Source organism: Protobothrops mucrosquamatus, unplaced genomic scaffold (genome assembly GCF_001527695.2).
Source record: "Protobothrops mucrosquamatus isolate PMUCROS unplaced genomic scaffold, P.Mucros_1.0 scaffold2221, whole genome shotgun sequence".
Classification (NCBI taxonomy): domain Eukaryota; kingdom Metazoa; phylum Chordata; class Lepidosauria; order Squamata; family Viperidae; genus Protobothrops; species Protobothrops mucrosquamatus.
Window position 1 is genome coordinate 9972 of NW_015388312.1, and position 26552 is coordinate 36523.

Sequence of the window (26552 nt, forward strand, 5' to 3'; positions counted from 1 at the left end):
GGCAAATTTAAAATTAGCATTTTTGTCCTTCAGGATGAAACTGGCAAGATTTGGGAGTTTAATCCCAGTTAAGCTCCCAAATCTTGCCAGTTTCATCCTGAAGGACAAAAATGCTAATTTTAAATTTGCCCTTGGATGAGTTAAGCTCATCCCAGTTAAGCTCCCAAATCCAGTTTTGGTCACCACTATGTAAAAAAGATGCTGAGACTCTAGAAAGAGTGCAGAGAAGAGCAACAAAGATGATTAGGGGACTGAAGGCTAAAACATATAAGGAACGGTTGCTGGAATTGGGTATGTCTAGTTTAATGAAGAGAAGGACGAGGGGGGACATGATAGCAGTGTTCCAATATCTCAGGGGCTGCCACAAAGAAGAGGGAGTCAAGCTATTTTCAAAAGCACCTGAAGGCAGGACAAGAAGCAACGGGTGGAAACTAAGCAAGGAGAGAAGCAACCTAGAACTAAGGAGAAACTTCCTGACAGTTAGAACAATTAACCAGAAGCAGTGAATGTTCCAACACTGGAAGTTTTTAAGAAGAGACTGGACAGCCATTTGTCCGAAATGGTATAGGGTTTCCTGCCTGAGCAGGCAGTTGGACTAGATCAGGGCTTTTCAACCTTTTCACCCATTGTACCACTTTTAGAATATGGCAACATCCGAGTACCACCAGTCACCTAGCAAGGTGTCAAAAACCTGATGACCCCCCCCCAAAAAAGGAAAAAAAGTGATAAAGTACAGGTAGTCCTTGACTTACAACAGTTCGCTCAGTGACAAGGTTCTATTACTAGCTACAGTAATACTACTACTATAGTAATACTAGTACCATTATAGTAATATTAGTTATTACTATAGTTTCAATAAAAGTACAGGTAGTCCTTGACTTACAACCACAATTAAGCCAAAACTTTCTGTTACTAAGTGACATGGTTGTTAAGTAAGTTTTGCCCCATTTTACAACCTTTCTTGCCAGTTATTAATCACTGTCATTGTTAAGTTAGTAACCCGGTTGTTAAGTGAATCTGGCTTCCCCATTGCTTGCCAGAGAGCCGCCAAAGGTGATCACATGATCCTGGAACACCGCAACCATGATAAATATGCCAGTTGCCAAGTGTCTGGATTTTGATCACGTGACCATGGGGATGCAGCAATGGTTTTATGCAAAACGGCCATAAGTCACTTTTTTCAGTGCCATTGTAATCTTGAATGGTCACTAAATGAACGGTTGTAAGTCAAGGACTACCTATCTAGTGTTTATTTCTTTGTCTAGTTTACCGATAGGGCTGACAGCAGAAAAGTTTGAAGTCTTCATAAATTCTGAATTACTTACCTTTGCTTTCTCAGAAACTTGTCAATTATTTCACATGACTGTTGTTTCCTAGAGTACAATAAAAATATAGTTTCTAGGGGTGTTTATCCCTGTCTCAGTGGGACTCTGATAACATGACAACTTGACAGGCCAATAACAGAATACACATTTTGTAGAAATTTTTAAAAATGTTATATGTCTTGTAATGGTGGCTCTAATACACCCTCCAAATATGTACTAATTTCCTTCAAAAGCCTCCTCGTTTCCAGCTACCTCTTCGCTGTGCAGGTAAGAAATGATGTGATTTATAGCATCTGGAAGGATCAGGTTAGGAAAAATCTGGTTTAAGGATATAGAAGAGAGACAGCTCCATATTTTTTTCTTTTCTTTTTTTTTAAAAAGCTAGTTAAATTTAATGGTTATCAATATTTTACAGGTATAAGATAAACATGTTCAGCCAAACTATCCTGTCAAAAGAAAAGTTTGGAACCCATTATCCCTTATTGCAAAAAGGGGGGAAATTGATGTTCGTTCATAGCTCAAAATTCTGGGCCATTAATACATTTTTTTTCTCTACAGTCCTTGCTATGTACAAGTATTTAATACAATTTCTTTCAGAAATGTCTGCGTGTAACCCTGGAAAAGCAGAGGTTTACTCATATCGCCAACGCGGAGGAAATGTGCCGTACAGCCTTGCTTCCAGGCACACGGTTTTCTCATTCCAAATAAAATGACTTAACACCGAAGAAAAGCAGGTTTCATCCCATCCAGATGGAGACTCTTCACCCAGATCTCAGAAGACTAATTAGTTCATGCTTTGTACTTTTCATCTCCTTGCTTTAAAGCTTTGTAATAATGAGTATAATCGCGATAGAGTTCCTTGAAAACTTCTCTCACACCTGCTGGTAGAGAGATAGTTAAGAATTTGATGTCCCGTTCCTTGCAGCGATCTATGATATGATAGATCCCTTCTGTTAGATGTTTCTTTACAGCTGGATGCAAAGTCACCTAGAGGGAATATAAATTGGTTTATTAAAGCTTGTTACCAGTGATTAATGACACACATACACTCTCATTATGGAAAGCACTGAAGAGAATCATTCATTTATTATCCCACTTGCATTAAGACAAAGATTGTGGAGGTATAAAGACTCCAACCTTAAAACATAATTAGAAGAGGGAAAGACCTGTGTGGTTTCTTTACCAAACAGTAACCTATTTTTATTGTCAGTTTTTAAAAAAATGTATTTTTATTCCTCTGTGTATATAACGAACAACTTCATTATTTAGCAGCCAAAACTGCATAACAAAAATAAATACCGCTATAGGAATGCCTGGGTGTATTTGTTCTCCTTTGAGAAGACTGACACACTCAGATATGAAAGCACTTTTTCTTCCAATTTTATCAGTTTATACCAGAGGGAATGACAGAAATGTCCACATCAAAAGTACAAGCAGTAAAAAAAAAAAATTTAATAGAAGAGATAGAGCAACAGTAAAACATCTACAGGCATAGAAAGGTAGTTCTCAACGTTAAGTTACAATGGCACTGAAAAAAGTGGCTTATGACCATTTTTTATACTTACGACTGTTGCAGATGCGCATGGCCTCATGATCAAAATTCAGACGCTTGACAACTGACCCATATTTCTGATGGTTTCAGTGTGCCGAGGTCATTTGCGAACTCTCATAAGCAAATGGGGAAGCCAAATTCATTTAACAACTTTGTTACTAACTTAAAAACTGCAGTGATTCACTTAACAACTGTAGCAAGAAAGGTCATAAAATCGGGCAAAATTCACTTAACAAATGTCTCACTTAGCAAAATAAATGTTGGCTCAGTTGTGGTCATAATGAGAGGACTACCTGTAGAATAATCAAATGGTTCAGTGATTGAGGATAAAATGTGCCCTAGATATATTACAGATAGACAGGAAGTAGATCAGGATCTTAGTAGTTGATTCCTGGATGATGTCAGATCCCACAACTGAGAAATTTTGGCAAAAATTACCATGGACTCTTATGAGCAAGTCAGTGTGCATTGAGTCAATTACAATGCTACATTCAAAACTCAAACAAGTTTTAAGTTATGCAAAATTTTTATTAAAAAAGACAACAATCAAGATACTAAAACCTACCTGACCAATGTTCATTTTTTTCATATGTGGGCATGGATTAATGTTATGTGGATTACTTAATGTAACACTGAATAACATACATTAAATAAGAACACTGCCATGCTCTTTCAAAAGCATAGTTTTGCAGCATTCAGGATTGTTTTACAAAGATTTGCAGACTATTGAGCAATGATGCATCCAAGTATATACTCAGTCCAGGAATTGATTACTTCCAGAACCGATCTCAATTTTTTGGGGGAGGGGGATTTTTATATATATAAATGTAACTTTGAAAGCAACCATTAATTGCTGGGTTTCTCACACAGGAAAGACAAAAGCCCTCATCTCTCTACTCAAATCATCAAGAATTTACCAAGCACTCTGCCCCCTCAGCTGTTAAGTCTCCTCGAGAGAGAGTTAGGGCAGGAGGAATCTGCAATGTATCGTTTATGAACAAAATCTCGTTAACCATTCCCAGATGTCTAGCTTGAAATCAAGCTATTCAGTTGGCTCCTCATTTGTCTACCGAAGGACTCCTTCTAGGTAGTTATATTGGGTCCATCACATTTTGTTGGATTAATTTTGGATTGGGAAAAAATATTCCCCAAACTGCGGTTGCACTCGTGGTTAGCAATTATCTGGGAAAGAATCCTACTAAGTACTTATCTAAAGTCTACCAAATTCAATCAAGCTTTTTTTTTGGGGGGGGGGGAGAAACACTCTTTCCAGTATTAGTAATACTCACCCCCTTTTATCTTTATCTGCTCAACTGAGAAATTCATTATATATTATTTCTTTGTAATCCAACATTTTCTTATGCAGTCCAAAAATTTCTAACGGTAACATCACCAAAGCTAAAGACAACTCTGGAAATCAAACCTGCTCTACATGATTCCTGGCTATTCCTTTTGAATTTCAGGACCGGGGGCGCCATCTGAGTAAAATGCCAGCTCTGGCAACATTTTCCTGCTGTGGCTTTCTCAAGAGGCAATCTTGCTATTTTTACCACCAAAAGTATTCCCTCCCTCCATGTGCCCAAACCCCAGATTAGTCTCATGCTGCCAGACATGCCATACTAACTTCCTAGGAACAGAAATTAAAGAAAGGGCTGTCATTTGTATTAACGCTTTTTCTTCTCTTCTTCAGGCAAGTAATAAAATGTTTTTTCTGATGAATTAAATTTCTAATTGCTATGACAGCACAGTGGGGAAAAAGAAGAATGTCAGTATAACATCCGAGGTAGCTGTGTTCGAACCCATTCATACTGTGAAAATGGTCCATTTTTCTCACAATTTTTAACAAAGTGGTATCATCAATGTTAACATAAAACCAGCTTTAAAACCAGCATAATGTTGTGCAAGGATCCTGCTGTTACAGTCTTCAAGCTGCCTGCAGGAAAGCTCAAATGGATTTACCTAGAGTTTTTTAAAAGCTTTTAAAAAAGTAAACTAAAATTTTGCATGAACTAGTTTTACTACTGAAGTCCAATTGATAATGCAGGTAAGGTAGAATGCATTTAATTTCTTTATCTTTGGGCACCAGGAACTGGTTCTATGGAGAGAGGTTTTTCCATGGACTGGGGGAGGGGAGAGATGGTTTTGCGTGCTGCCTGCATCCCGCGGATGGAGCTTTTCTTGTTTGCCTGGCCCAATCTCTGGCATGCCATGGATTGGTCCCGGTCCATAGACCGGGGCTTGGGGATCCCTGATCTGGATTGGTCTGAATGCATTGGTTTGCCTGCTTTATATAAGCATTACAATAATAAAAGGAAAATAGAAGTAATGCTGAGAAACGAGAAAAAGACAGATTTACAGTACAAGGCCTCTAAAAGAAGTGCAAAAAGCCAACTCTTGCATGCTTGATTCTTTAACTAGTGTTTATGCAGAAAAATCTCATTTATTTTCCAGTTCTTTTATATTTATATAATTATATTAATATTTATATTTTATATCTTACATATATTTTACATCTTTTATAAAATATATTTCACATGTTTCTTTTACATTTGGTCCAGGCTGCCTGATGAACCAATTCATCCCTCTAGGACAAGCCCACCTCACTCATGCCAGCAGAGAGGACCTATTACGGATCCCATTGGTCAAAGAACTCCAACTAGCGGAATCCAGAAAAGCCTTCTCTACTGTAGCACTTGCACCTTGGAACATCCTACCCTCCAACATGAGATCTACCTTCACCCTCCTGTTTTTCTGTAAAAACTTGGAAGACCTGGCTCTGCCGATTGGTCTGGGGATCCAATGGAAGAGGACCCACACAGGAGGTGGCTACCAGATTATTAGTAAACCCCACCTATCCCCTGCTTCTCCACCCATCCATCTTTTATTCTCATATTGCTCTATCATGCTGCAGTATACAACATGAGAACAAATTAATTTTGTTGTAAGCCATCTAGGCAAATAAATTTAAGAAATAAATAAATAATTTGCCTCAGTGCATGAGTGTTAAGACGTTTGCCCCTAGTCAGTGAGACATTATACTGAATCCCCTTTTTTAACGTGGTTTTCCAATAGAGACATCATGAAAAACTGGGGCAACTGCAAAGTGAGAAAATATGGGAATGAGTCAGAGTGCATGACAAAAGGAAACGTGCTGATCTGAAGCACATTCCCTCTGGCCAAACTAATGCTTTGCCTAGGTTAGCTCAGCTGAGTCATTTTCTGAAATGCCAGCTGAGGAAAAAAGCCTGAACAATACAGTACGAACTATGTTAAAAACCAGAGTCACTTGCAGTGATTAATTTCTCATCGAAAGAAGCATTTGCCCCTCATTAAAAAGAATGACTGAGAATTTCAATTACCATAGGGCCAATCAGGAGGAATCCAGTGAGCAAATGAAAGCTATATTGTTTCTCACCAGGTGAGAAGGATAAGGAAATTACTGCTCAACAGAAAAAATAAACAGGGTGGAGCAATCAAAAGTTTTGCAAAGACAGAATTTCCTTTCTCAAATAAACACGATTTTAGAATTAAAAAGCTGTCCAAGACAAGTGCCTATTGCACATATCCTGCATTTTGACTTTAGGTGCAGTTTATGAAAAACAAATCCTACTGATTTTAGTAAAGCTGATGTCCAAGAAGTGGGGATGAGTGTATTTAAGCTGCTCTGCTCCACTCTAAGTATCTTGGAAGTACTATAGACTCAGAAATCCTAATCATTTTTAAAACTGTCTTTCAATATTCTAAAATACAACTTCTCTAAACCTAATACACTTCAGATACACTATCGTCACTAATATAACCACCCAGATCAGGGGTCTTCAAACTTGGCCCTTTTATGACTTGTGGACTTCAACTCCCAGAATTCCTCAGACAGGCATGCTGGCTGAGGAATTCTGGGAGTTGAAGTCCACAAGTCATATAAGGGTCAAGTTTGAAGACCCCTGACCCAGATCATGACCCCTCCAACAGACTTACCAGTTGAGGATGATGGAAGCTATAGTCCAACACTGCTAAAAGACTTGGATTTGGACAGGCCATCTTGTGACATGAGACTCAATAAGGAAATGTATCACATGTTTTTTCCCATGCATCGGTGTCAATGTATTCCTCACTTCCCATTTCTTAAAACTAAGAACTGTTTGTCTTTTGGCTGAATAGAGGGGTTATTACCTTCTGCAGTTCTGTCACATATCGGGCCACGATGAAGGCTGACAGCAGAGTGAAGTCTTCAGTTTTTGCAGCAATGTAACTATACATCCGCTCCACCAACTGAGCACATTTCAATATAGCTTCAAGTTCATCCACAGACCCTTGGAAAACAAAATGTATTGAGATTTACTTATTGCATTACACCAGGGGTAGGCAACCTCGGCTCTTTTATGACTCATGGACTTCAACTCCCAGAATTCCTGAGTCAGCATAGCTGACTCAGGAATTCTGGGAGTTGAAGTCCATGAGTCATAAAACAGCTGAGGTTGCCTACCCCTGCATTATACGGAGGGATGTGAGGTAATTATGTTTCACCCATCCCTCAGCAAATCATAGGAGCGAATACAGGTAGTCCTCGACTTACAACAGTTCATTCAGTGACCGCTTGAAGTTACAAGGGCACTGAAAAAAGCGACTTTGGACAGTTTTTCACCCTAAACGACCGTTGCAGCATCCCCATGATCATGTGATCAAAATTCAGGTGCTTGGCAACTGATTCATACTTATGACAGTGTCCCAGGGTCACGTGATCCCCTTTTGCGACCTTCTGACAAGCAAAGTCAACGGGGAAGCCAGATTCCCTTGACAACCCTGTTGCTAAGTTATCAACTGCTGTGATTCACTTAACAACGGTGACAAGAAAAGTCGTAAAATGGGGCAAAATTCACTTAACAATTGTCTCGCTTAGCAATGGAAATTTTGGGCTCAATTGTGGCCGTAAGTCGAGGACTTACCTGTATATCGATGGTCATATGAAAGCTTTCTATAAGCAGCTCCTCATAGTTCTGGGCCAGTTATATCCTGAAGTAACACTTAATAACTTCCCTGGCATGCTAATATGAGAAAGAAGAGTGTACACTTTTGAGGGTAGTATATGTATAATTAGATCCACTGTATATTTTTTTTTCTGGTTGCTGAATTTATCCTCTTACATTTGCGATTCCAGTAGAATACCAGTAGGACTCAGCTCTGAAACTCAGAGGATGTAATAACAAGTAGTAATTCAATATGGAAATATTTTAATTGCCCCTGGATTTCTATAAGCCTTACATAGCAAAAATTAAAACGTAAGTACTCATGGGAAATATTTAGAAAAAAAAAATCACTTTTACTGTTATGTATATGCTTATTCTGTTTGGGGGAAATGATTTGTGCAGTAATTGGCATCCAAATAGTGCCTACAGCTTTTATCTTTCCCTAATGTTTAGCAATGCAGGAAAGCACTGCATGGTCTAGATAAGTTTTGATCCAGTATGGATTTTCACTCAGAATATATTGAATGGTCTTTATTTCTAAGGGTGGGAGTTAGGATCATAGCTATAGGTTCCAATCATACCTGGTTAATAACTGATGGACTCAATTCAAACCCAGGAAGACTTACACACAGAACAACTATAAACCTCAAATGTGGCTAGGTAGACTCTTCCAGACATGCAACATAATTTTACAGTCAGGAAAGGACAGGAGTGCAGAACAAGATGAAAATGGAATATAAGATAACATATGTCAAACCTTTGTCTCCTTTTTGCCTCCCTTCGTGCATTACAGAAATAACCAATCGATGAAAACTGTTCAGAAAAGATGGAGCTGCTTTCAGCATCACCTGCATAACAAGTACATTGACATTAAAATGCAGAGATTCAAAAATCCATACTCAAAGTAAATAAGAGAGACTGAAGGCAGGATTCAAGGCTACGTCTGGCTTTTGAGAATGCAGAAGGAATAGTATTTTACTTATGAAACAATAATCCATAATCATCTATCATCTATATCAAACATCAGGGCAGGGTCCTACCAACCTGCAGTCACAATGGCAGCATCCACATGCATGAGAAAGATGTAGTCAGATTGAGGAATTTCCAAGACATTTTTTAAAAAATATTGCAAGGGAGATAATCCAGAATACTCTAAAGAGTAAAGCAGCAGGGACAAGGAACTGGGAAACAGAGGAGATAGGTAGAAGATGGAGGAAGAAACAGAATGGACTTTATTGGTAGAAAAGAACATACAGAAATATTAAAAAGATATGCAAAGAGCCTTCTCTTGTTGGGCTATGTCAACTTCTAGCTAAGGCAAACTGTTCTGAAACATCCGAAGGATGGAAACAAGAGATACTGATAGAAATGGATGAAAAGCATACAATATATTTAGATAGCTCCGACTCATTCTAAGCTAATTCCTTAATTAATAAGAAGACGGAAGGCCTTCTAAGTCAAATTACCAAACAAATGCAGGGTTTTTTTTACAGCAATTGTATTTGGGATGAAGGGAAATGCCTTGGGAATTAGGTGTTCATGGCTACATCATCTTTTTTTTTTTTCAGATCCAGGATTGCTCCTGGATCTTTGGAAATGTGCCAGGAACCCTCTGTTCAGAATAAAAACAGCATTTGTCTTAATCTCCATCCAATAGTTTCCATTAAACTGATTTCCCCCACTCATCACAACTTTATCCATCCTAAAAGCCACCAACTTTCATTTTCAAATTATTTTTCTAAACTTGAGGTCACTTTTAACAGGAGGTGAACAATAACAGAAAAAGCCTAATGGGGAGGTATACAGCTTTATCCCTCAGGCACTAGATCGTGTTTCATATTTTTAAGCCTGCTCCTTACCTTGGGATGACACTGCAATATGGAAAAGAGCACTTCGTGGATTCCCAGAAAGATGTTGTTATACGCCCTCTGGTCAAGAGGGACAGTCAAAAGAATATTAAAAACAAGGTTGACATGATGTGGATTGGAGAGAATCCCTTCTCCCCGCCTAAGAAGAAGAGCTGCTGCCTCCAGGATAGGCGCAGAAAGAACAGGGAGCAGGACTGGAGCTTGAGAAGCCTCTTTGATTTGCATCTACATTAGGAGGAAGGAAACACAAACAGTAAGACACACACTATATGCGTTGAGGGGTGCTTCTCCAGCCTCACAACTCCCTCTGCAAATCGCACAACTGCTATGTCATTTCTAGTATGGTTTTCCACAAAGGCAGAAACGTCAATAAATCCATGCCTATCCACCATCCTTCCCTGCCACTGAAAATTTGCTATACAGATAATCCTCAATGTACGACCACAATTGATCCCAAAATTTCTGTTGTCAAGTGAGACACTTGTTAAGTGAGTATTGCCCCATTTTACGACCTTTCTTGCCACAGTTGTTAAGTGAACCACTGCAGTTGATAAGTTAGTGACCCGGTTGTTGAGTGAATCTGGCTTCCCCACTGACTTTATCAGAAGTGGCAAAACATAATCGCATTATCCTGGAACACCTTGGGATACAGCAACCGTCATAAATGTGAATCAGCTGTCACATGATCATGGAGAGAGAGGGGGGCACACTGTCTGAGGAATTCTGGGAGTTGAAGTCCACAAGTCATAAAAGGGCCAAGTTTGAAGACCCCTGGTCTAGTGGTTAAAACATCAATTGGAAAGCAAAAGACTATGAGTTCTAGTCTCGCTTTAGCCATGAAACACAGCTGGGTGACTTTGAGCCAGGCACACACTCTTAGCCCAAGCCACCTCACAGGGTCGTTGTGCACAAAATAGCAGGAAGGATGTGTGCTGGATATGTTCGGTGCCTTGAGTTATTTGTAAAAATAATAAAGGCGGCGCAAATAAATAAATATCACAAAGTGCTTGCTTGCCATTAACCTGTATATTTTGAACTAGGGGTTCAAAGTTGTCAGTGACCTACATGCAATGAAGCACTGGCTATTATTCCAGTGCCAAGAAAGCCAGGAAGTTTGGCCATACAGGAAGCTCTTGGAATAACTAGACTTAGAAAGCATGGAACACTGAGATAATGTTGATGTGAACTATTTAGTTTTTAATCCTCAGACTAAGACTACAATATGAAAGGTCTATGCTTCTTTTTCATGTCTGTGTCTTTGGGGGGGGGGGGTGTCAATTCATAAACATAAACAGGGACCTAAATTCAGTAGCATATGCCTAATCCAGCAGCAGAGGTACTTACAGCTAAAGCAGTCATTATCTGGGGAGTAGAAAACCAGAAAACTTTCTCTTTCTCTCCACTTAGAAGACAGTTGAGTAGTACTTTCAGTAAGGTAACAGCTGATAATACTATCTGTACAAGACACACCAAGAAAATAAGAGTAATAAGCAAATAAGAAAAAGATAAAAGATACAAGCAAAATGCAATGTAGAAAATATTAGGTTAACCAAGATTGTATAAAAGTAAATGAAATTTAAATATACAAAAAACATGTAGAAGTGAGTCCCTTAAAATGCCTGTATTCTAATCATATTTAAAAAAAAACATTCCGAAGCTTGCCAGTGCATAGACAATTGGATAGATAAGCAATTACTTAAGCATTGAATCAACCTATTAAGACTGCAACATTATATTTTTCTGAATAGGGGCAATTATTTTTGGTCACGCATGATAATTCGCTTACACAAAAAATCCTAAAAAATAACCCTCGTGTAACTCAGGAACTACCTATAATATAAGATTTAGGGGCAGAGTACGCATTTGGTACTCAGAACGTTTCTGGGTTTAATCCCAACTTCCTCATGCAGAGGGCACAATGGCTCAGCACTTAAAGAGGCTCGGCTTGTCAGCTTGTCAGCTGGAGCGGTTCAAGATCTGAGTGCCTAGCAACAGGGTGAAATCCCACTCCTGCCCAGTTCCTGCCCACCTAGCAGTCTGAAAGCATGCAAATGCGAGTAGATAATATAGGTATCCCTTCAGTGGGAAGGTAACAGCATTCCGTGCACCTTTGGCATATAGCCATGCTGGCCACGTGGCCCTGGAAATTGTCTTCGGACAATGCTGGTTCCCTCAGCCAAGAAACAGAGATGAGTGCCACCCACTAGAGCAGGGGTAGGCAACCTTGGCTCTTTTATGACTTGTGGATTTCAACTCCCAGAATTCCTGAGCCAGCATGGCTCAGCTTGGAAACCTCTCCCTTTCCCCTCAGCATGGCTGGCTCAGGAATTCTGGGAGTTGAAGTCCACGAGTCATAAAAGAGCCAAGGTTACCTACCCCTGCACTAGAGTCGGACATGACTAGACAGGGAAACCTTTAACTTTTACCTTCTTCGTGTAAAAAAATACTCTATGTAAAAAATACAAAAACGGAAAACCTGTTCAGAAACAAAGTAATTCAAAAGCATGGAACCAGATTGAAGGCAAATACTAAGCACCAAGGATTCAAATACATTTTTTTTAAAAATTAACATTGTCCCTACTTCAGGATTTTGTTTCCAAAGATTGCAAACATTCAGTCCCTCAATCAGCAGCCTCAACATGGTCGAAAAGTCATCAAGGGTAGCATTCTCCACCAGCTGGGCAATCAGTTCAGTCAAGGGGACATCTAGATCTTGAATCAACTGGCCTGTGACTTCAGGACCTGCAACAGTTCAAGAGAAACCATCATCCAAACTCTTAAGGCCCACAAACTGCTGATAGAGGCCAAACTATTATAGCGCAAAACTTTCCCTCACCTTTTACCCTTTACTTTCCTTTACTCCCCCCCCCCCCGTTTATTTGTCAATTATTGAAATGACAAACCAACCCATTCTTTTTCTTTACAGTGCAATAGACTTAACAGCATTTCTCACACACCAACAACCAGGGCTTTTTTTCCCCTCATAGAACGCCCAGAACAGAGTTCCAGCACCTTTTTTGGATGGAACCTTGTAGGGTAGGCAAGGCGGGTTGTATGACGTGTGTGAGTTCCGGCATCTTTTTTTTTTTTTTTATAGAAAAAAAGCACTGCCAACAACATCTCCTTTTCTGCACCCAGAAGGCAGGAGAAGGATGGAAAATCTAGCCTCTCCTGTCATGTGTACGTCTTGCCAAAATCTCGAATTATTTCTATCAATAGAACTTCTTGTAAATTATAAAATGCATTAGCAGAATTTCACACAGTGGAATAGTCACACCAGGAAGCACAATGCCACTAAAGCTCCTTTTCCAAGATTAATAAAAAAGGTAATTCTGCAGATACTGTTGAACTACCATGCTAAATATTCTTTATCATAGGCCATGATGGTAGAACTGCCAAAAGCTGCATCTAGACAGCCCTTGGTTCCCCCCAACTTCTAAATTAGGCAAGCTGCCACCATTATCAGGTAATTACTGTATTCCACACAACTCTCTGCTTCTCTCTCAGCCAATATAGGCTGTTTTGGGATAGGGGAGGATAGAAGGGGAAACAAGAAGCAATATTCTTCATGCCCAGCAAAGAGATCTAACTAAACAACATCTCCAACCCAGTTTGATATCAGGCAACAATGGAGAAGCCAATGAAATCTTACTGCATTCATCCAACTGGCAGTGATCAACTGTTTTTTCAAAGAAATTAAAACCTAAATTGTATGATTTTAAGTAGCCGCTTTTTGGTGGCTTCAGTTCGTGTTCCCAAAAAAATCCCCAACAGCTCAATTATGGTTCCTAGAGTCTGCCCCAAAACAGATAGGGCCCAACCTTTTAGAACCGGTTTTGTACTAAAGAGAGAGGATTAGGATGTCTTTAAGGAATCAAACATTATCCCCTAAAACAGAGGTCTCCAACCTTTTTGATTTGGTGGCCTGGAAAGGGAGGCAGGAACCGCTACGTGCACACGTGCAAAGGGGGGGGGCGGTATAAGCACCGGTGGGATGCTTGGAGTGGGCTAGCACCGATGGGAAACTTGGGGGTAGGGCGGCGCTAATGCCGGCAGGATACTATGGGCGGCACTAGCACCGTTGGAATGCTCTGGAGTGAAGCGGTGCTATGCGGTGGGACACTCGGGGTGGCGGTAGCGTGAGTGTGGGGGGGTGAGTGCCATCCCTTCACACGGCCTGGTGGCCAAGCGGCCATGGCCCAGTAGTGGGCCATGGCCCACAGGTTGGGGACCCCTGCCCTAAAAATTCTAGGAACCACAAGAAAATCAGGCAGATTGTCCAAAGCCCACCAAAAATACACTATGGTGTATTATGGTAAATTCGTATCACTGAATGTGTTTCCAACAGGCCAGGAAGTACATAAAGGTAAAAGGAATAGGATTATAAACAAAAGAACACTGACATCTCCTAATCTCTATTGAAGATGTTATCTAGCCTGGTAACGAAACATTTGGAAACTAACCCACAAGCTCGGACAATAAACCTTCACCCTCATTTTAAAGTCACATCACAGCCATGATAGACAAAAGCATGTTTAGAGATGCCATTAATCTGCCATTGCTGGCCATCCATAATAATTCTGACCTGTCACCTCTTTCATAATCTTTATTATTCCTGGGTGCTGATTTTTTGGTCCTTGCTCAACACTGGCTCTCTGGAACTGTTTCTAATCTACCATCTCCCTTCAATTTTTAGAAGAGGAGTGAAGAAATAAGAATTGCACTTCCTTACCTGCAAGTAGTTTTCTGACTGAATTAAATACTGCAACAGAAGTTACGTGTGGTGGATACAGTTCCGGCATGGAACAGAAAACAGACAAAAACTGCAAAGCAGAGTGAAGGAACTGGAGGTTATTATGTGCCAAGTCAAGTTCTCTCAATATTTGCACACAAAAGCTTTGATATAGTTCCCTGTGAAAAAGCTGCCAGTTTTTGCTTGACTTCATGGGATCTTGTAGTTCATTCTCACCAGCTGCAGGAACCACAGATTGAAAACAAGATGAATCCGCTTTGAGAAGAATAGTAATGTATGGTATAAAAGCCAAAGGTAATGGCTGGCCTTTTCTGTTGTTTCTAAGGCAGAACTTGACAGTTGTTCCTGTTTGCAACATGGCCTGTTTAAGAAAAACAGGTAGCATTCCTGAAATCTGTAGTTTTCCACCCGGTTGTTGTTGCAGGTACGTAGCCAGAACATGACACAATGAAATTAATGCCACTAGAACAACCTGGTCAGCTTCAGCGCTCCAATGGTCAGACTGTCCAGAACTTGTATCACATGGTTGGCAACTTGTTATGAAAGACAGGAAATTTTCCAGGTTCAGTTTCACACTCTGCCTCCTTTCTAGGATGACCTGAAGATAGTGTTCCAAAAAGATTTGGAGCTCATGAAGAAATCCATCCCAAGCATCAATCTTCAAGACTCCGCCAAAGGTCTTGCAGACTGCAAACATAGAGGTGAAGAGAGCTTTGAGAACATCACTAGCGTGCAAAACCTTGAAGGATGAGTTTGCATGTCTTCCGGCCTGTAAGCATGCTAGAAGGTGGAAGCAGGCTGCCAAAAACTTTAAATATAAGGCTTTGTTGGAAGAAATGCTTGCCCTGGTATTAACTGTCAAAGAAATCAACAGAAGAAAGCATCGTGTGAAATCCAAAGGAAAGAAGCTGTCTACATTCAATGCTGAAATGACCTCTAGTATACTCAAGAGCTCTTTGATATGTTCTTCTTCCAAGGTAGCGTAAGAGCCGTCTTTCGCTAATGACAGTACATTGAGAGCAACTTTCTCCATAACTGCCCAGGAGACTGAAAAGTCATGGCTAGACCTTATGCTGGCTGCATGACCAGAAGGGATAGCTTCACACCACGGAGTATCTCCTGCACACAGCAACTGAAGAGGCTGACTGGCAATATTTGGAAATGTAGACGAGAGAAGACTAGCACAGCGCTGAATTATTTGGCTTAGGAAAAAACAGTGCAGCATCTGCAGCTCTGGAAGAAGAGAGCTGTGCAATAAATCCTTAGATAGGTTCTCCATTGTGAATAGGAAATCGTCCTCATCAGCAAAAGTTACCTGGGTTTGCTTAACCAATAGTGTTTTCAGGAGCACCTCCGCAATATGCTCTGTATCATTCTCAGAAAGATAGGGAAACAGGACAGGAAGATTTGAGAGTACCAGGTGCCAGTGTGCCACTGGATAAGTAAGAGTAGTTATACTACTTGCAATACCATCCCAGGGTTCCAATTCTTCTTTCTTCAGGGAAGCTCTTCCAGACTGAAGAATGAAAGCCGCAGCACTCTGCAATGTCTGATGCAATGCCTCTGTCCAACTGGTGGTGTGCATTAGCATCTTCTTCATTTTTTGAAGCACCAGCCATTCAGTACAGTAGCTGCTCATTGGGGAGGAGCCCTTTGTCAGCTTATCTATCTTCTCCCAACACTCTGCATCTAAACCAGGAAACATGGCTGAGAAGTCCCAGTTTTCTTCAGAAGAATCATCAAGCAATGGGGCTAAGGGAGAGCTATACTGCTTGCAGTTTAAGACAAAAAGAGTATCGCTTTCTACCCAGACACAAGCAAGAAGAAGAGCTGAATTACTGATCTTCTCTGTCCAAAGCTCAAGTTCTGTTTTTTCTGCCTCAGAACTTTTCAGCAGGTCAAATAAAACTTGGATGACATTCTTCCGCATTGTCTCCAGGAGGTTCTGGGTACGACGCACAACAGTCAACGGAGTGGAATCATCTAAACTCTTCATGTGGAAGAGAACAGAAAACAGCAATGTGCTTATGGACAGAAGCTTTGAGGCTGTGTCGGAATCCCCCTTGACATGCGGAATGACAAAAGTCTGACACTTCTCCATCGCGAGGGCTACTATATCCAGTACCTGGTTGGATGGCAGATCCAAAAGACACTCACATAGCTTGGCCCTGATACCGGCTGGCAACAGTGGGAGTCTTGACTCTTCTGCAGCAGGACGCAAAATGACTGATAAGATTTCTTGGAAGAGATTTTGGAACTGGCGCAATTTGGTGTAAGTGGAGAAGACAGTGCTAACAAGGGCTGTCTGAGCTTTCTTTGTACGTGGTTCAAAGACCTCTGCATCAATCCAAGCCAAGGCCACCAAGTCATCCAAATCAGGATCCACAATCAAGTGATTTAATGAAATCAAGGCCTTGAGACATCTAAACCAGGCAGGTATGGTGGCCTGCGAATGATTCATCAGCAACTGTGCTAACTGACGGTAAAAATTAAACTGGACTGCCTTGTGCCGAATCCGATCAGCAGCCACATTATAAATATTACTGCTCAGCACCAAATTGAGAAGCTGCTCCACTGCAAGCAGCTCCGAGCTCCATTCTGATGCTGGGAGCTGGTTGTCCCAAAGATTCCCTCGCAGGCAAGAAATCCGTAAGCAGTCGTAAAGTTTGGTAAGCATGTGAAAGCAGACCAAATGGTCTTCCGGCTTATTGTAAGTATCTAAAAAGAGCTTGAAAAGCAGAGGCACTGAATGCGCTACCACTTTTCCATGAAGAGCTTGTTCGCAAAAGGCGGCATCTCTTAAAGAAGTCTGGATTGAATTGGTTGGGAGAAGCACATTTTTCAAGCCTCCTTTCTTTGTGCCAACAGATTCCTTCTCTGGCAACAGCTCATCTCTGTAGGACGACAAGAGCTCCTGTTGGAAAATACCAGCCTTGAGCAAAGTCTCTACATGATTTCGGACTTCCTTGCTGAGATGTGGCTGAAGGCGATCATCAGCTGCATCAGTCCGTACTTTCACTGTTAGCAAGTATCTAAGCAACAGGCATGGCTGCAGCAGTTGTTGGATCACTTGTCCGAATACGCGATTTGCATTGGTTTGCTGCCGCTGGATTAGAAGATATTGCCTGAGGCTCAGTTGAAGGACATCAAACAACTGGAGGGATACAGGATTTTCTGATGATAACTGCCAACAGGTTAGCCAGGACAACTTACTCAGAAGATGTACCAGAAGTTCAAATTTTGCAGTATAAACTATCGAAAGAGGAGGTTTGGAAAGGATGCCGCTACAACAGCTTAGCACTGCCTTGACATTCTTCAGTGTTTTTTGATTGTAAGCAAGAGAAAGATTTTCATTTATGACCTAAAGACGAGACAAGATACAAAACAGAAGTTATGTTCAAGGATCTGTATCTAAATTGAACTCAGTTTCTTCTTGTATATTTATTATTATCTGATAAATCACGTGATATAAACAATTTTTCCCCTCCTTTTACATTTTACTCATTTAAAAATTGCACTACCATCTGTTCTGGCTCTTTGTAATGACAGTAATTATGGAAATTCAGCCTTATCTTGAGGATCCAAAAGCAGACAGACAAAACATCCTTTACAAATGGATTAGAGATAAGGAAGGTTCTATAAAGGTGAAAATCAAATCAGGCAATGACTTTGTAAAAAAAAAATTTATCATTTTTAAAGCAATGTGTGTTTTAGTGGAATTTCACTCAAAAGAAGCATTTCTTGTTGTCAAGCCCCACATAGTTGGCGCCTACGAACAAAGAACCACACCAGAATCCAGAAAGGCATATTTAATACAACTCAGAGGTAAAAATATAGGTGACCCTGAGGACACAGATAAACCTCCAAGTGGCCTCAATGACTGCCAGAAAGAGGGCTAAGATGACTGCAAGAAATATAAATCCTTCCATTCTCCACCATTCAGTCAGAACTGAAGAAACTTCTTGGATGAAAAGCAAAACATCTTCAAGCAAAAACAAAGAAAGTTCAATTGCCTTTTGAAAAACTACCTTTGGGACAACCATGACTTGGATGACTGAAAATCTCCACAGACATTCAGGTAAAAATATAAGCTGGAAATCTTAAAAGTCCCTAGGCAGTCTGGGAGCATTTCCTTTCTATCACACACACACACGCACACCGATATCAAGGTTGTGCTGTCTTGTTTCACATCAGCTGAATCCTCCATCTGCTTCTCATAGTCTCTCATATTTTCCCACTAAAAAACAAAACATCTTTTATCTATCTCCGGAAGTCAAAAATATTATGCTCTTTTAAAACTTTACAACAATTAGTGGCATTTTGTTCTTGAATAACATGTAAGTAGTCAAGTGTAACAATCAATATTCTTTGGCTGGGAAGATATGGCATCTAGTATGTACATTTAAAAGTGTAATGTATTGTTCTAAATTCTCATTCATAATTCTATCTCAGGAAGATACGTATTAATTCTTTAAAAAAACACCCCTATCTATAGCTACAATGTACAATAGTGATACTAAGTTAAAATGTCTAACTATTGAACATACTGGTATCAGACAATATTCCTGCGAGTACCAATATATTTCTATGTGCTGAATATACATACTTGCTTATAGATATTTATAAATGACTGCTGGATTGCCCAAGCTGGCATCTCCCAGATGTGTTGTAACAGCAAACAATTCCATGGCTGGAATTCTTTGAGTTGCAACCAAGACACAACTGGAGACAGCTAAACTAGGAAAAGCTGTTCATAAAGAAATATAGCTTCCAGAAAGTATCAGATTATTATGGGAGAGTTGCAAAAAAATTTGCAACAGAAATTGTGATTTAAAGAGAAAAGTTTCAGCAGATAGTCAGCAAGGTCTCAAAGCAATCTGGGCACTATTTCCAAAGGAAGATGGATCTGTGTAAAAGTTTATTTCTTTATAAACATACCTGTGCAATTGTAAAACGCAGGGTTACCATTTTTCCATCCTTGAAGAGATTCTGCAGCTTTTTGCTGTGAATGATGCCATCCAGGTAAATCCAAAGCTTCTCAATTATTTCATCTGGCAATTCAAGTTTCTTATTGTAGCAGGAAACCAAGCTATGACTCACCCAATCGAGTAAGACCTGTATCCACCAAAATACCCATGCATACATATTAACAATGATTATTTTAGATAGGATAGTGACACAAATCAGTTTGAGGCAAATAATGTGATTCCTAAAAATAAACAGATCTGTTTCACTAATACAGGACATGGAAGGGCAACTCAATACTTATGTATAAATGGCAGGCTTCCAGTATTGCGATTAAAGAGATGACAATATCAAAACACAGAGATTCATTCTACTTCCTTATTAACAGTCCTCACTACCTTGTACATCTGTTATATAGCTTGCAACTAAAGCTGCCTGTATTTGTAAGACTATATCTGGGCACATATGATCTTTTTCTTTTCTTTTCTTGTTCTTTTCTTTTCCTCACAATCAGAGACATCTCCCAGTTTCCAAAACTCCCATCAAAGATTATTTAAGCTTAAAATTTGGATTCTATATGTATTGGATGTGGATGATGTGACCCTTCCAAAAATACACTAAGGCTACATTTTCACATGCATGGAAATACTAGGAACTTCAGTGCAATAGAACAATACATTTAATTTTACATGACAAAGAGAAACATAGATAAGACCTACTAGTACAGCGGTTCTCAACCTATGGGTCGCGACCCGATTTGGGGTCGATCAACCATTTCACGGGGGTCGCCAAGCAAGGCTGTCCGCCATTTTTTTGGTCCATTTTTCCCCCTTTTCCAGCGGGTGCCTTACCTCCCTTGGGTTGGCCAGCTGGTGGTCGGCCTGCTCCGTCTCTGCCGCTTGCCAGCTACGCCTTGGCCGGCGCAGGGGGCGGAACCACTCATGCGCGGCGCTCCCGGGCAGGGAAAGTCCTCGACTTACGACCGGTTGGGTAGTCCTCGACTTACGACCGGTTTAGTCCTCGACTTACGACCGGTTTAGTCCTCGACTTACGACCGGTTTAGTCCTCGACTTACGACCGGTTGGGGGGTCGCGGCATTAAAAAGGTTGAGAACCACTGTACTAGTATATAACTACCGTATTTCCCCAAAAATAAGCCCCAGCCCCAAAATAAGACCTACCCTGATTTTTTGGGGTGCACCTAATATAAGCCATACCCCCAAAATAATCCCTAGTTGGGACCCTGCCCACTCTGTCCCACCTCACTGCTGCAATGGGGCAGGAAAGCACGTCGCGCCACTGCCGCCACGAGGCGAGGCAGGCGGGGGAGGGGTGGAGCTGCCCCATGCACCCCGCTTCCTTCAGGGCCCCCCAGTCAGGCCATTCCTTGCTCGGCGACCTTCCCTTTCACTCCCCTCCCAAACCGGACTGCCATGCTACGGAGGATGGGTGGGGCAGGCCTGGTCCCCCTCCACCATTTTGGAGCCAGTGGGGAGTGATGGCGAAAGGCTCTGCTGCTGCTGTGCACCGCAGGAGGGGCTTTCTTCGTGCTTCACCCCATAGATCACTTGCCCGGCGGCAGCTGCTGCCTCCTTCTCCTCCACCAACTCTCCCATGGCTTGCACCGTGACCAGGCGGCAGAAGCCTCCCCCGCCGCCTCCCTCCACCAGCCCTAAATATGGAAAATAATGAATTATTCTCACAAATTACAAAAGGTTTTCTGTTACTAACAGACCCTTAACTGTAGATAAGTTGCTATGTACAGACTTAACAAAATTCAGTCCTTATATAGCATACTAAATCACATGTCTCTGGTTTCAGTCAATGTTGGCCTTGTGTGCCCAGGGATATGTCCCATGTTCCCAGTAATATCAGAGGTGCCACCATATTAGGAATCCTTAATTGTGACTAGATGGCAGAGTTAATAACTTTTTAGTTTGGTTTCAAAGGACAATGTACTAATTTATAAAATAAAGCAATAAGATCTATATCTGCATGGCACATTGGTATTTCATGGATGAAATCCAATGTTAAGAGTATGTTTCTGCTTGAATTACAGATCTTTTCTTTCTCCAACCTTCTGCATGTCCTCAAAATCTTTTCATGAAGCAGCTGCAAAAAGGCAAGGAAATCTCCCTTTTCTCCTTTAAAAATCCACCTAAAATGTGGTCAAAATTGTTGTCCTCCAAATATACTCTTCATTAGGGAAAGAAATATTTTTAACAAAGACAATGTAGCCTGCGAGTCCCCTGGACTGCAAGGCAATCAAACCGGTCAGTCCTAGAGGAGATCAACCCTGACTGCTCTTTAGAAGGCCAGATCCTGAAACTCAAATACTTTGGCCACCTAATGAGAAGGAAGGACTCACCGGAGAAGAGCCTAATGCTTGGAAAGACTGAGGGCAATAGAAGAAGGGGACGACAGAGAATAAGGTGGCTGGATGGAGTCACTGAAGCAGTAGGCTTGAGCTTAAATGGACTCCAGAAGATGGTAGAGGACAGGAAGGCCTGGAGGAATATTGTCCATGGGGTCGCGATGGGTCGGACACGACTTCGCAACTATCAACAACAGCAATATAGCCTTAAAGGTAGGTAAACTTTAAAAATGGTGAAAGAAAGGCACTAGATGTTTACAAAAATATCCAGTACTGTATATTTACATTTCCTTCAAACACAATTTCTAACATTACAGAAATATAGTAAGAATGGTGTGTTGTGATAAAAACATCCTCTCATGAAAAACAAAACAATTTGACATTTGTGCTATTCAAATGCTTCTTCGAATATCAAATTAATTCTCATCCACTGTCACTTAAACTTAGATAAAATAAGTGATTAAAAAGTTTTAAATAACTAAGCTCCCTTTTGGTTGAAGAAAGAGTGCCAAGCGGGTTCAAGACTCCCTAATATAAAAACAGCATGGAAAATCTTTTAAGGCAGAAACTTGGCCCTTTTATGACACGCTGGCTGAGGAATTCTGGGAGTTGAAGTCCACAAGTCATAAAAGGGCCAAGTTTGAGGACCCTGTTTTAAGGGAAAACATATAATGAAATACATTACTTGTTCTTTGTTTGGAAGGAAACATTGGTGAGAAATCCATGCAAACCGGGCCAACTTGAGTTTGTCCTCCCAAGATGTCTTTGAGCTTTTCAGCTTCAGATGAATGCCAGAGTAAACTGCAGCCATGGAAGGAGCACCTGAAAATTATTTCAAGCTGAATATTAATTATATTTCTAGCCAAATGTTCATGACAGCTCCTTAAAACTGCTGCATATCTGTTCCGGTCTACAGTATAGTTGATACCGGTTGAAAAAAGCAAGTTCTATAATTCAATTCTCATACCTCTTAAGAATTCATTGGTGGTACAGGTAGTCCTCAACTTATGACCGCAATTGAAACCAGAATTTTCATTCCTAAGCAAGGTGGTTGTTAAGTGAGTCATGCCCAATTTTACAATCTTTTTGCCACAGGTTTCCCCATTGACTTTATTGTTAGAAGCCAGATGGGAAGGTTGCAAATGGCAATCACGTGACCCTGGGATGCTGGAACCCTTTGCAAATACATGCTGTTGCCAAGTGCGGAAATTTTGATCATGTGACCAGAAGGATGCTGCAACAAGTCACAAGTGCAAGAATCGGTCATAAGTCGCTTTTTTTGAAGCTGTTGTAACTTTAAACAATCACTAAATGAATGGTTGTAAGTCAAAGACTATCTGTAGTCATTTACAAGTTTGCATTTACACCGCCTGTCCACCATTGTAATATTGGGATAAAATAAAAAACAAATGCTAGTCAACTTTGAAGGGTTACTCTAACACCACTGGGGGACCTTAAATTCCTTTTCTGGTGCTTAAGAAATAAAGAGAATATCTGCTGAAGGAAAAAATAATCTAATGTTAAGAGATGCCTAGATTTCCTTTCATAAGCATTTCAGCAGAATAAACAATGTTTTGAAGGATCTGCTCTTTCCTAATTAGAATCAAGCTGTAAGCCAAGGGTAGGCAGCTATGGCCCCTTTATGACACATGAACTTCAATTCCCAGAATTCCTGAGACAGACATTCTGGGAGCTGAAGTTCACAGATCATAAAGGCGCCATAGTTGCCCACCCCTGCTGTAAGCTGTATCCCCAACAGATAATAGAGTTGGAAGGGACTTTGGAGGTCTTCTAGTCCAGTGCTTTTCAACCCGTGGTACACGTACCACTGGTGGTACTTCGGCACCTAGCAGGTGGTACACATACAACAGGTTGAAAAGCACTGTAACAAAAAAAGTGCAATAGAATGGAATAGAATAGAACAGAGAATAATAACTTTGTCACTTTGAATGTACACTAATCGGCATACATTAAAATGAAATTTTGTTGCATACAGCTCTCAAAGGGTCACCACCTCCAATATATACTACATAAAAATGACAAAAATAAATACCGAATTATGCATATACCCAAATATTATATGACAGAGAAACAACATTCTAGTTCCAGTTATGTATACATGTGCAGTGTATAGTGGGGGGGAAGAACTAAAGGAGCAGCAGCGCCGCACAGGCTTGTGGGAGAATCAACTGTAGCTGCTGTGTTGCCAGGGCTCTGCTGAGCGCCCAGGATCTGTGCGCGGCTCCAGCTGATTGGCGCTTCCAGGAGCAAAATGGAGCTTGGGGGAGAGGAGTCAGCTGGAGTTGCACCGAAGAGAAAAAGAGGAGGCGGAGAAGAAAGAAGAGGATATAAAAGGAGGTGGTTTTGGTGGGAAAGGGAGAGAAAGAGATACGACGAAGAGAGGCTTCTTTGAGACAAAGGGAGAGAAGGAGATAGAACAGTGCAAAGATTAATGACAGAGAAACAGGCACAGGTTTCTCGTGAAAAGTGTGATAAGTGGGTCTACAGATAGTCCTCAACTTATGACCACAATTGAGCCCAAAATTTGTGTTGCTGTGAGAAATTTGTTAAATGAGTTTTGCCCCATTTTATGACTTTTCTTGCCACATTTGTTAAGCAGTTGTTAAATTAGTAACACAGTTGTTAATTAGTCTGGTTTCCCCATTGACTTTGCTTGTCAGAAGGCTGCAAAGGGGAATCACGTGACCTTGAAACACTGCAACCATCATAAATATGAATCAGTTGCCAAGCATCCGAATGTAAATCACGTGACCCTGGGGATGCTGCAATGGTCATAAGTGTGAAAAATGGTCATAAGTGATTTTTTTCAGTAACAGTCACTAAGCGAACTGCTGTAAGTTGAGGACTACCTGTACTTTTATCACTTTTTTCATTTTTTTTTGGTCATCAAGTTTTTGACACCTTCCTAGGCGACTGATGGTACTCGAATATTTCCATATCCTAAAAATGGTACAATCTGTGAAAAGGTTGAAAAGCACTAGTCCAACCCCCTGTTCAAGCAGGAGCCCCTATACCATTTCATACAAGTAGCTGTCCAGTCTCTTCTTAAAAGCCTCCAGTGATAAAGCACTCTCATCTTCTGAAGGCAAGTTGTTCCACTGGTTAATTGTTTTCACTGTTAGAAAATTTCTCCTTAATTCTAGGTTGCTTCTCTCCTTGATTAGTTTCCATCTATTGTTTCTTGATCTGCCTTCTGGTACTTTGGAAAATAGGTTCAGAGAATAGTATCAGAGAGTGAAAAGGGCAAACTGGCAGTTTAGAAAACCAACTAGCTAACCAAGTGCACCTAAGCACAGTAAGTCATGTTAAGATTACCACTTCATTCTATGACAGCCTTCTCCTACCTTTTCCTGTTCTTATAGTAGCAAGGTGTGTCCTCAGTGAGACTGTGCATAGAGATTAGATATATATCAACGCTGAGCAGCACTTCAAGTGCACTGTCCAAAAAGGGTTTGCAGCACCCAGAAAAAGGTACTGATTCTTTAAGGTAAAGATAAGCGCTACACATACCATGCAATTATGGGGATATGACTGTTTCAATAAAAACTGTTCAAATCAATAAAGTTTCTTGTCTCTATCATTGTCAAACCCCTGTTTACTATTAAGTTTGAATATGCACATTAACTAATCAGATTCTTACTGCTGATTTGCTGACTGCTTACTTATTATAGACTTTATTATAGATTTACTATAGTGTCTTCCCCCAGACATAGAAACAACCTACCCAAATGGTCTGTCATTTCCAAATTCATGTAAGAAACACTTCAAACACCCTGCCAGTAGTTTTCATACAGCAACCACAATCCCATCTCAGTATCATTCAGTTCCAATGCTAACATCAGGATTTCAACACAGTGCCCCATGAAAACATACAATCAGCAGGCATACTTGTGCCTTCTATGTTTTAAACTATAACTTCAATCCAACCTAACTTTGCATGACTTACAGTTAAAGAAAAGAATGAACAACCATTTGTCTGAAACGGTATATGGCTTTCTGCTTGAGCAGGGGGTTGGCCTAGAAGACCTCCAAGGTCCCTTCCAACTCTTTTATTCTGTTATATCTAGCATATGCCCTGCTAAGGGTCCATGCCTCGCCATCAACTGACCCCCAACCAAATTAAGAAGCAGTAAATTCAGAGCAGACTATATAACTTCCAGGAAAGTTTGCCTTTTAACACAAGAAATAAAAGGGCTTCCCCGTGGTTTCCCCCTCAGAATCGCTTATCTGAAATGTTAAGTTTGCAAACCGAATGAGAGCTGCTTACAAATCAGTCTGCAAAAGACCGGCTTCTAACTACCTTCCAAAACTTGCCGCTCTGCCAGATAACAGCTTCCAGAGTCCCTTGCTGGTAGATCACTAAAATAAAGAGAACTGGCTTCACTTCCACCGTCCACCTATTGCTTAGGCACAAGTTACGTTAGCGAGAGGATGCGGAGGACTGTAATCCAACCCAGCTTCAAGGCTACTCTGATGGCCGGCGCGCATTTGCACAGTCCCGCGGACCCTCCGGCAGGCTTCCTCCGGCCCGGGACGGCTACGGCGGGGAGGACACCTTCCTCTTCCCACGAGCTTCCCAGATGCCCCACGCACGTGTTCCTCCTTCCGGAACCTCCTCGTGCTCTTCTCGGTCACCTAATTATCCGGATGAAGGGAACCGGGCAGGCCTTCCTAGCTGAGCGTCGAAAAGAAAGAGCGCCTTCCCATTGGCTAGAAGGCCACGCCTGCGCA

At 41.0% G+C, this 26552-nt stretch overlaps 1 protein-coding gene across 1 annotated transcript; it reads right to left on the bottom strand.

Annotated features, from left to right (window-relative positions):
• Positions 1-1714: 1714 nt before the first annotated feature.
• Positions 1715-26097, bottom strand: URB2 (URB2 ribosome biogenesis homolog). Its single transcript, XM_015824398.1, has 10 exons — positions 26089-26097; positions 22486-22622; positions 19401-19577; positions 14442-17823; positions 12291-12451; positions 11054-11164; positions 9701-9934; positions 8599-8689; positions 7048-7187; positions 1715-2312 (listed from the first exon to the last, which is right to left on the bottom strand). The coding sequence occupies exons 2-10, from the start codon at positions 22609-22611 to the stop codon at positions 2115-2117; spliced, it is 4620 nt and encodes a 1539-aa protein (XP_015679884.1). The 5' UTR covers positions 22612-22622; positions 26089-26097; the 3' UTR covers positions 1715-2114.
• Between the last annotated feature and the right edge of the window lie 455 nt (positions 26098-26552).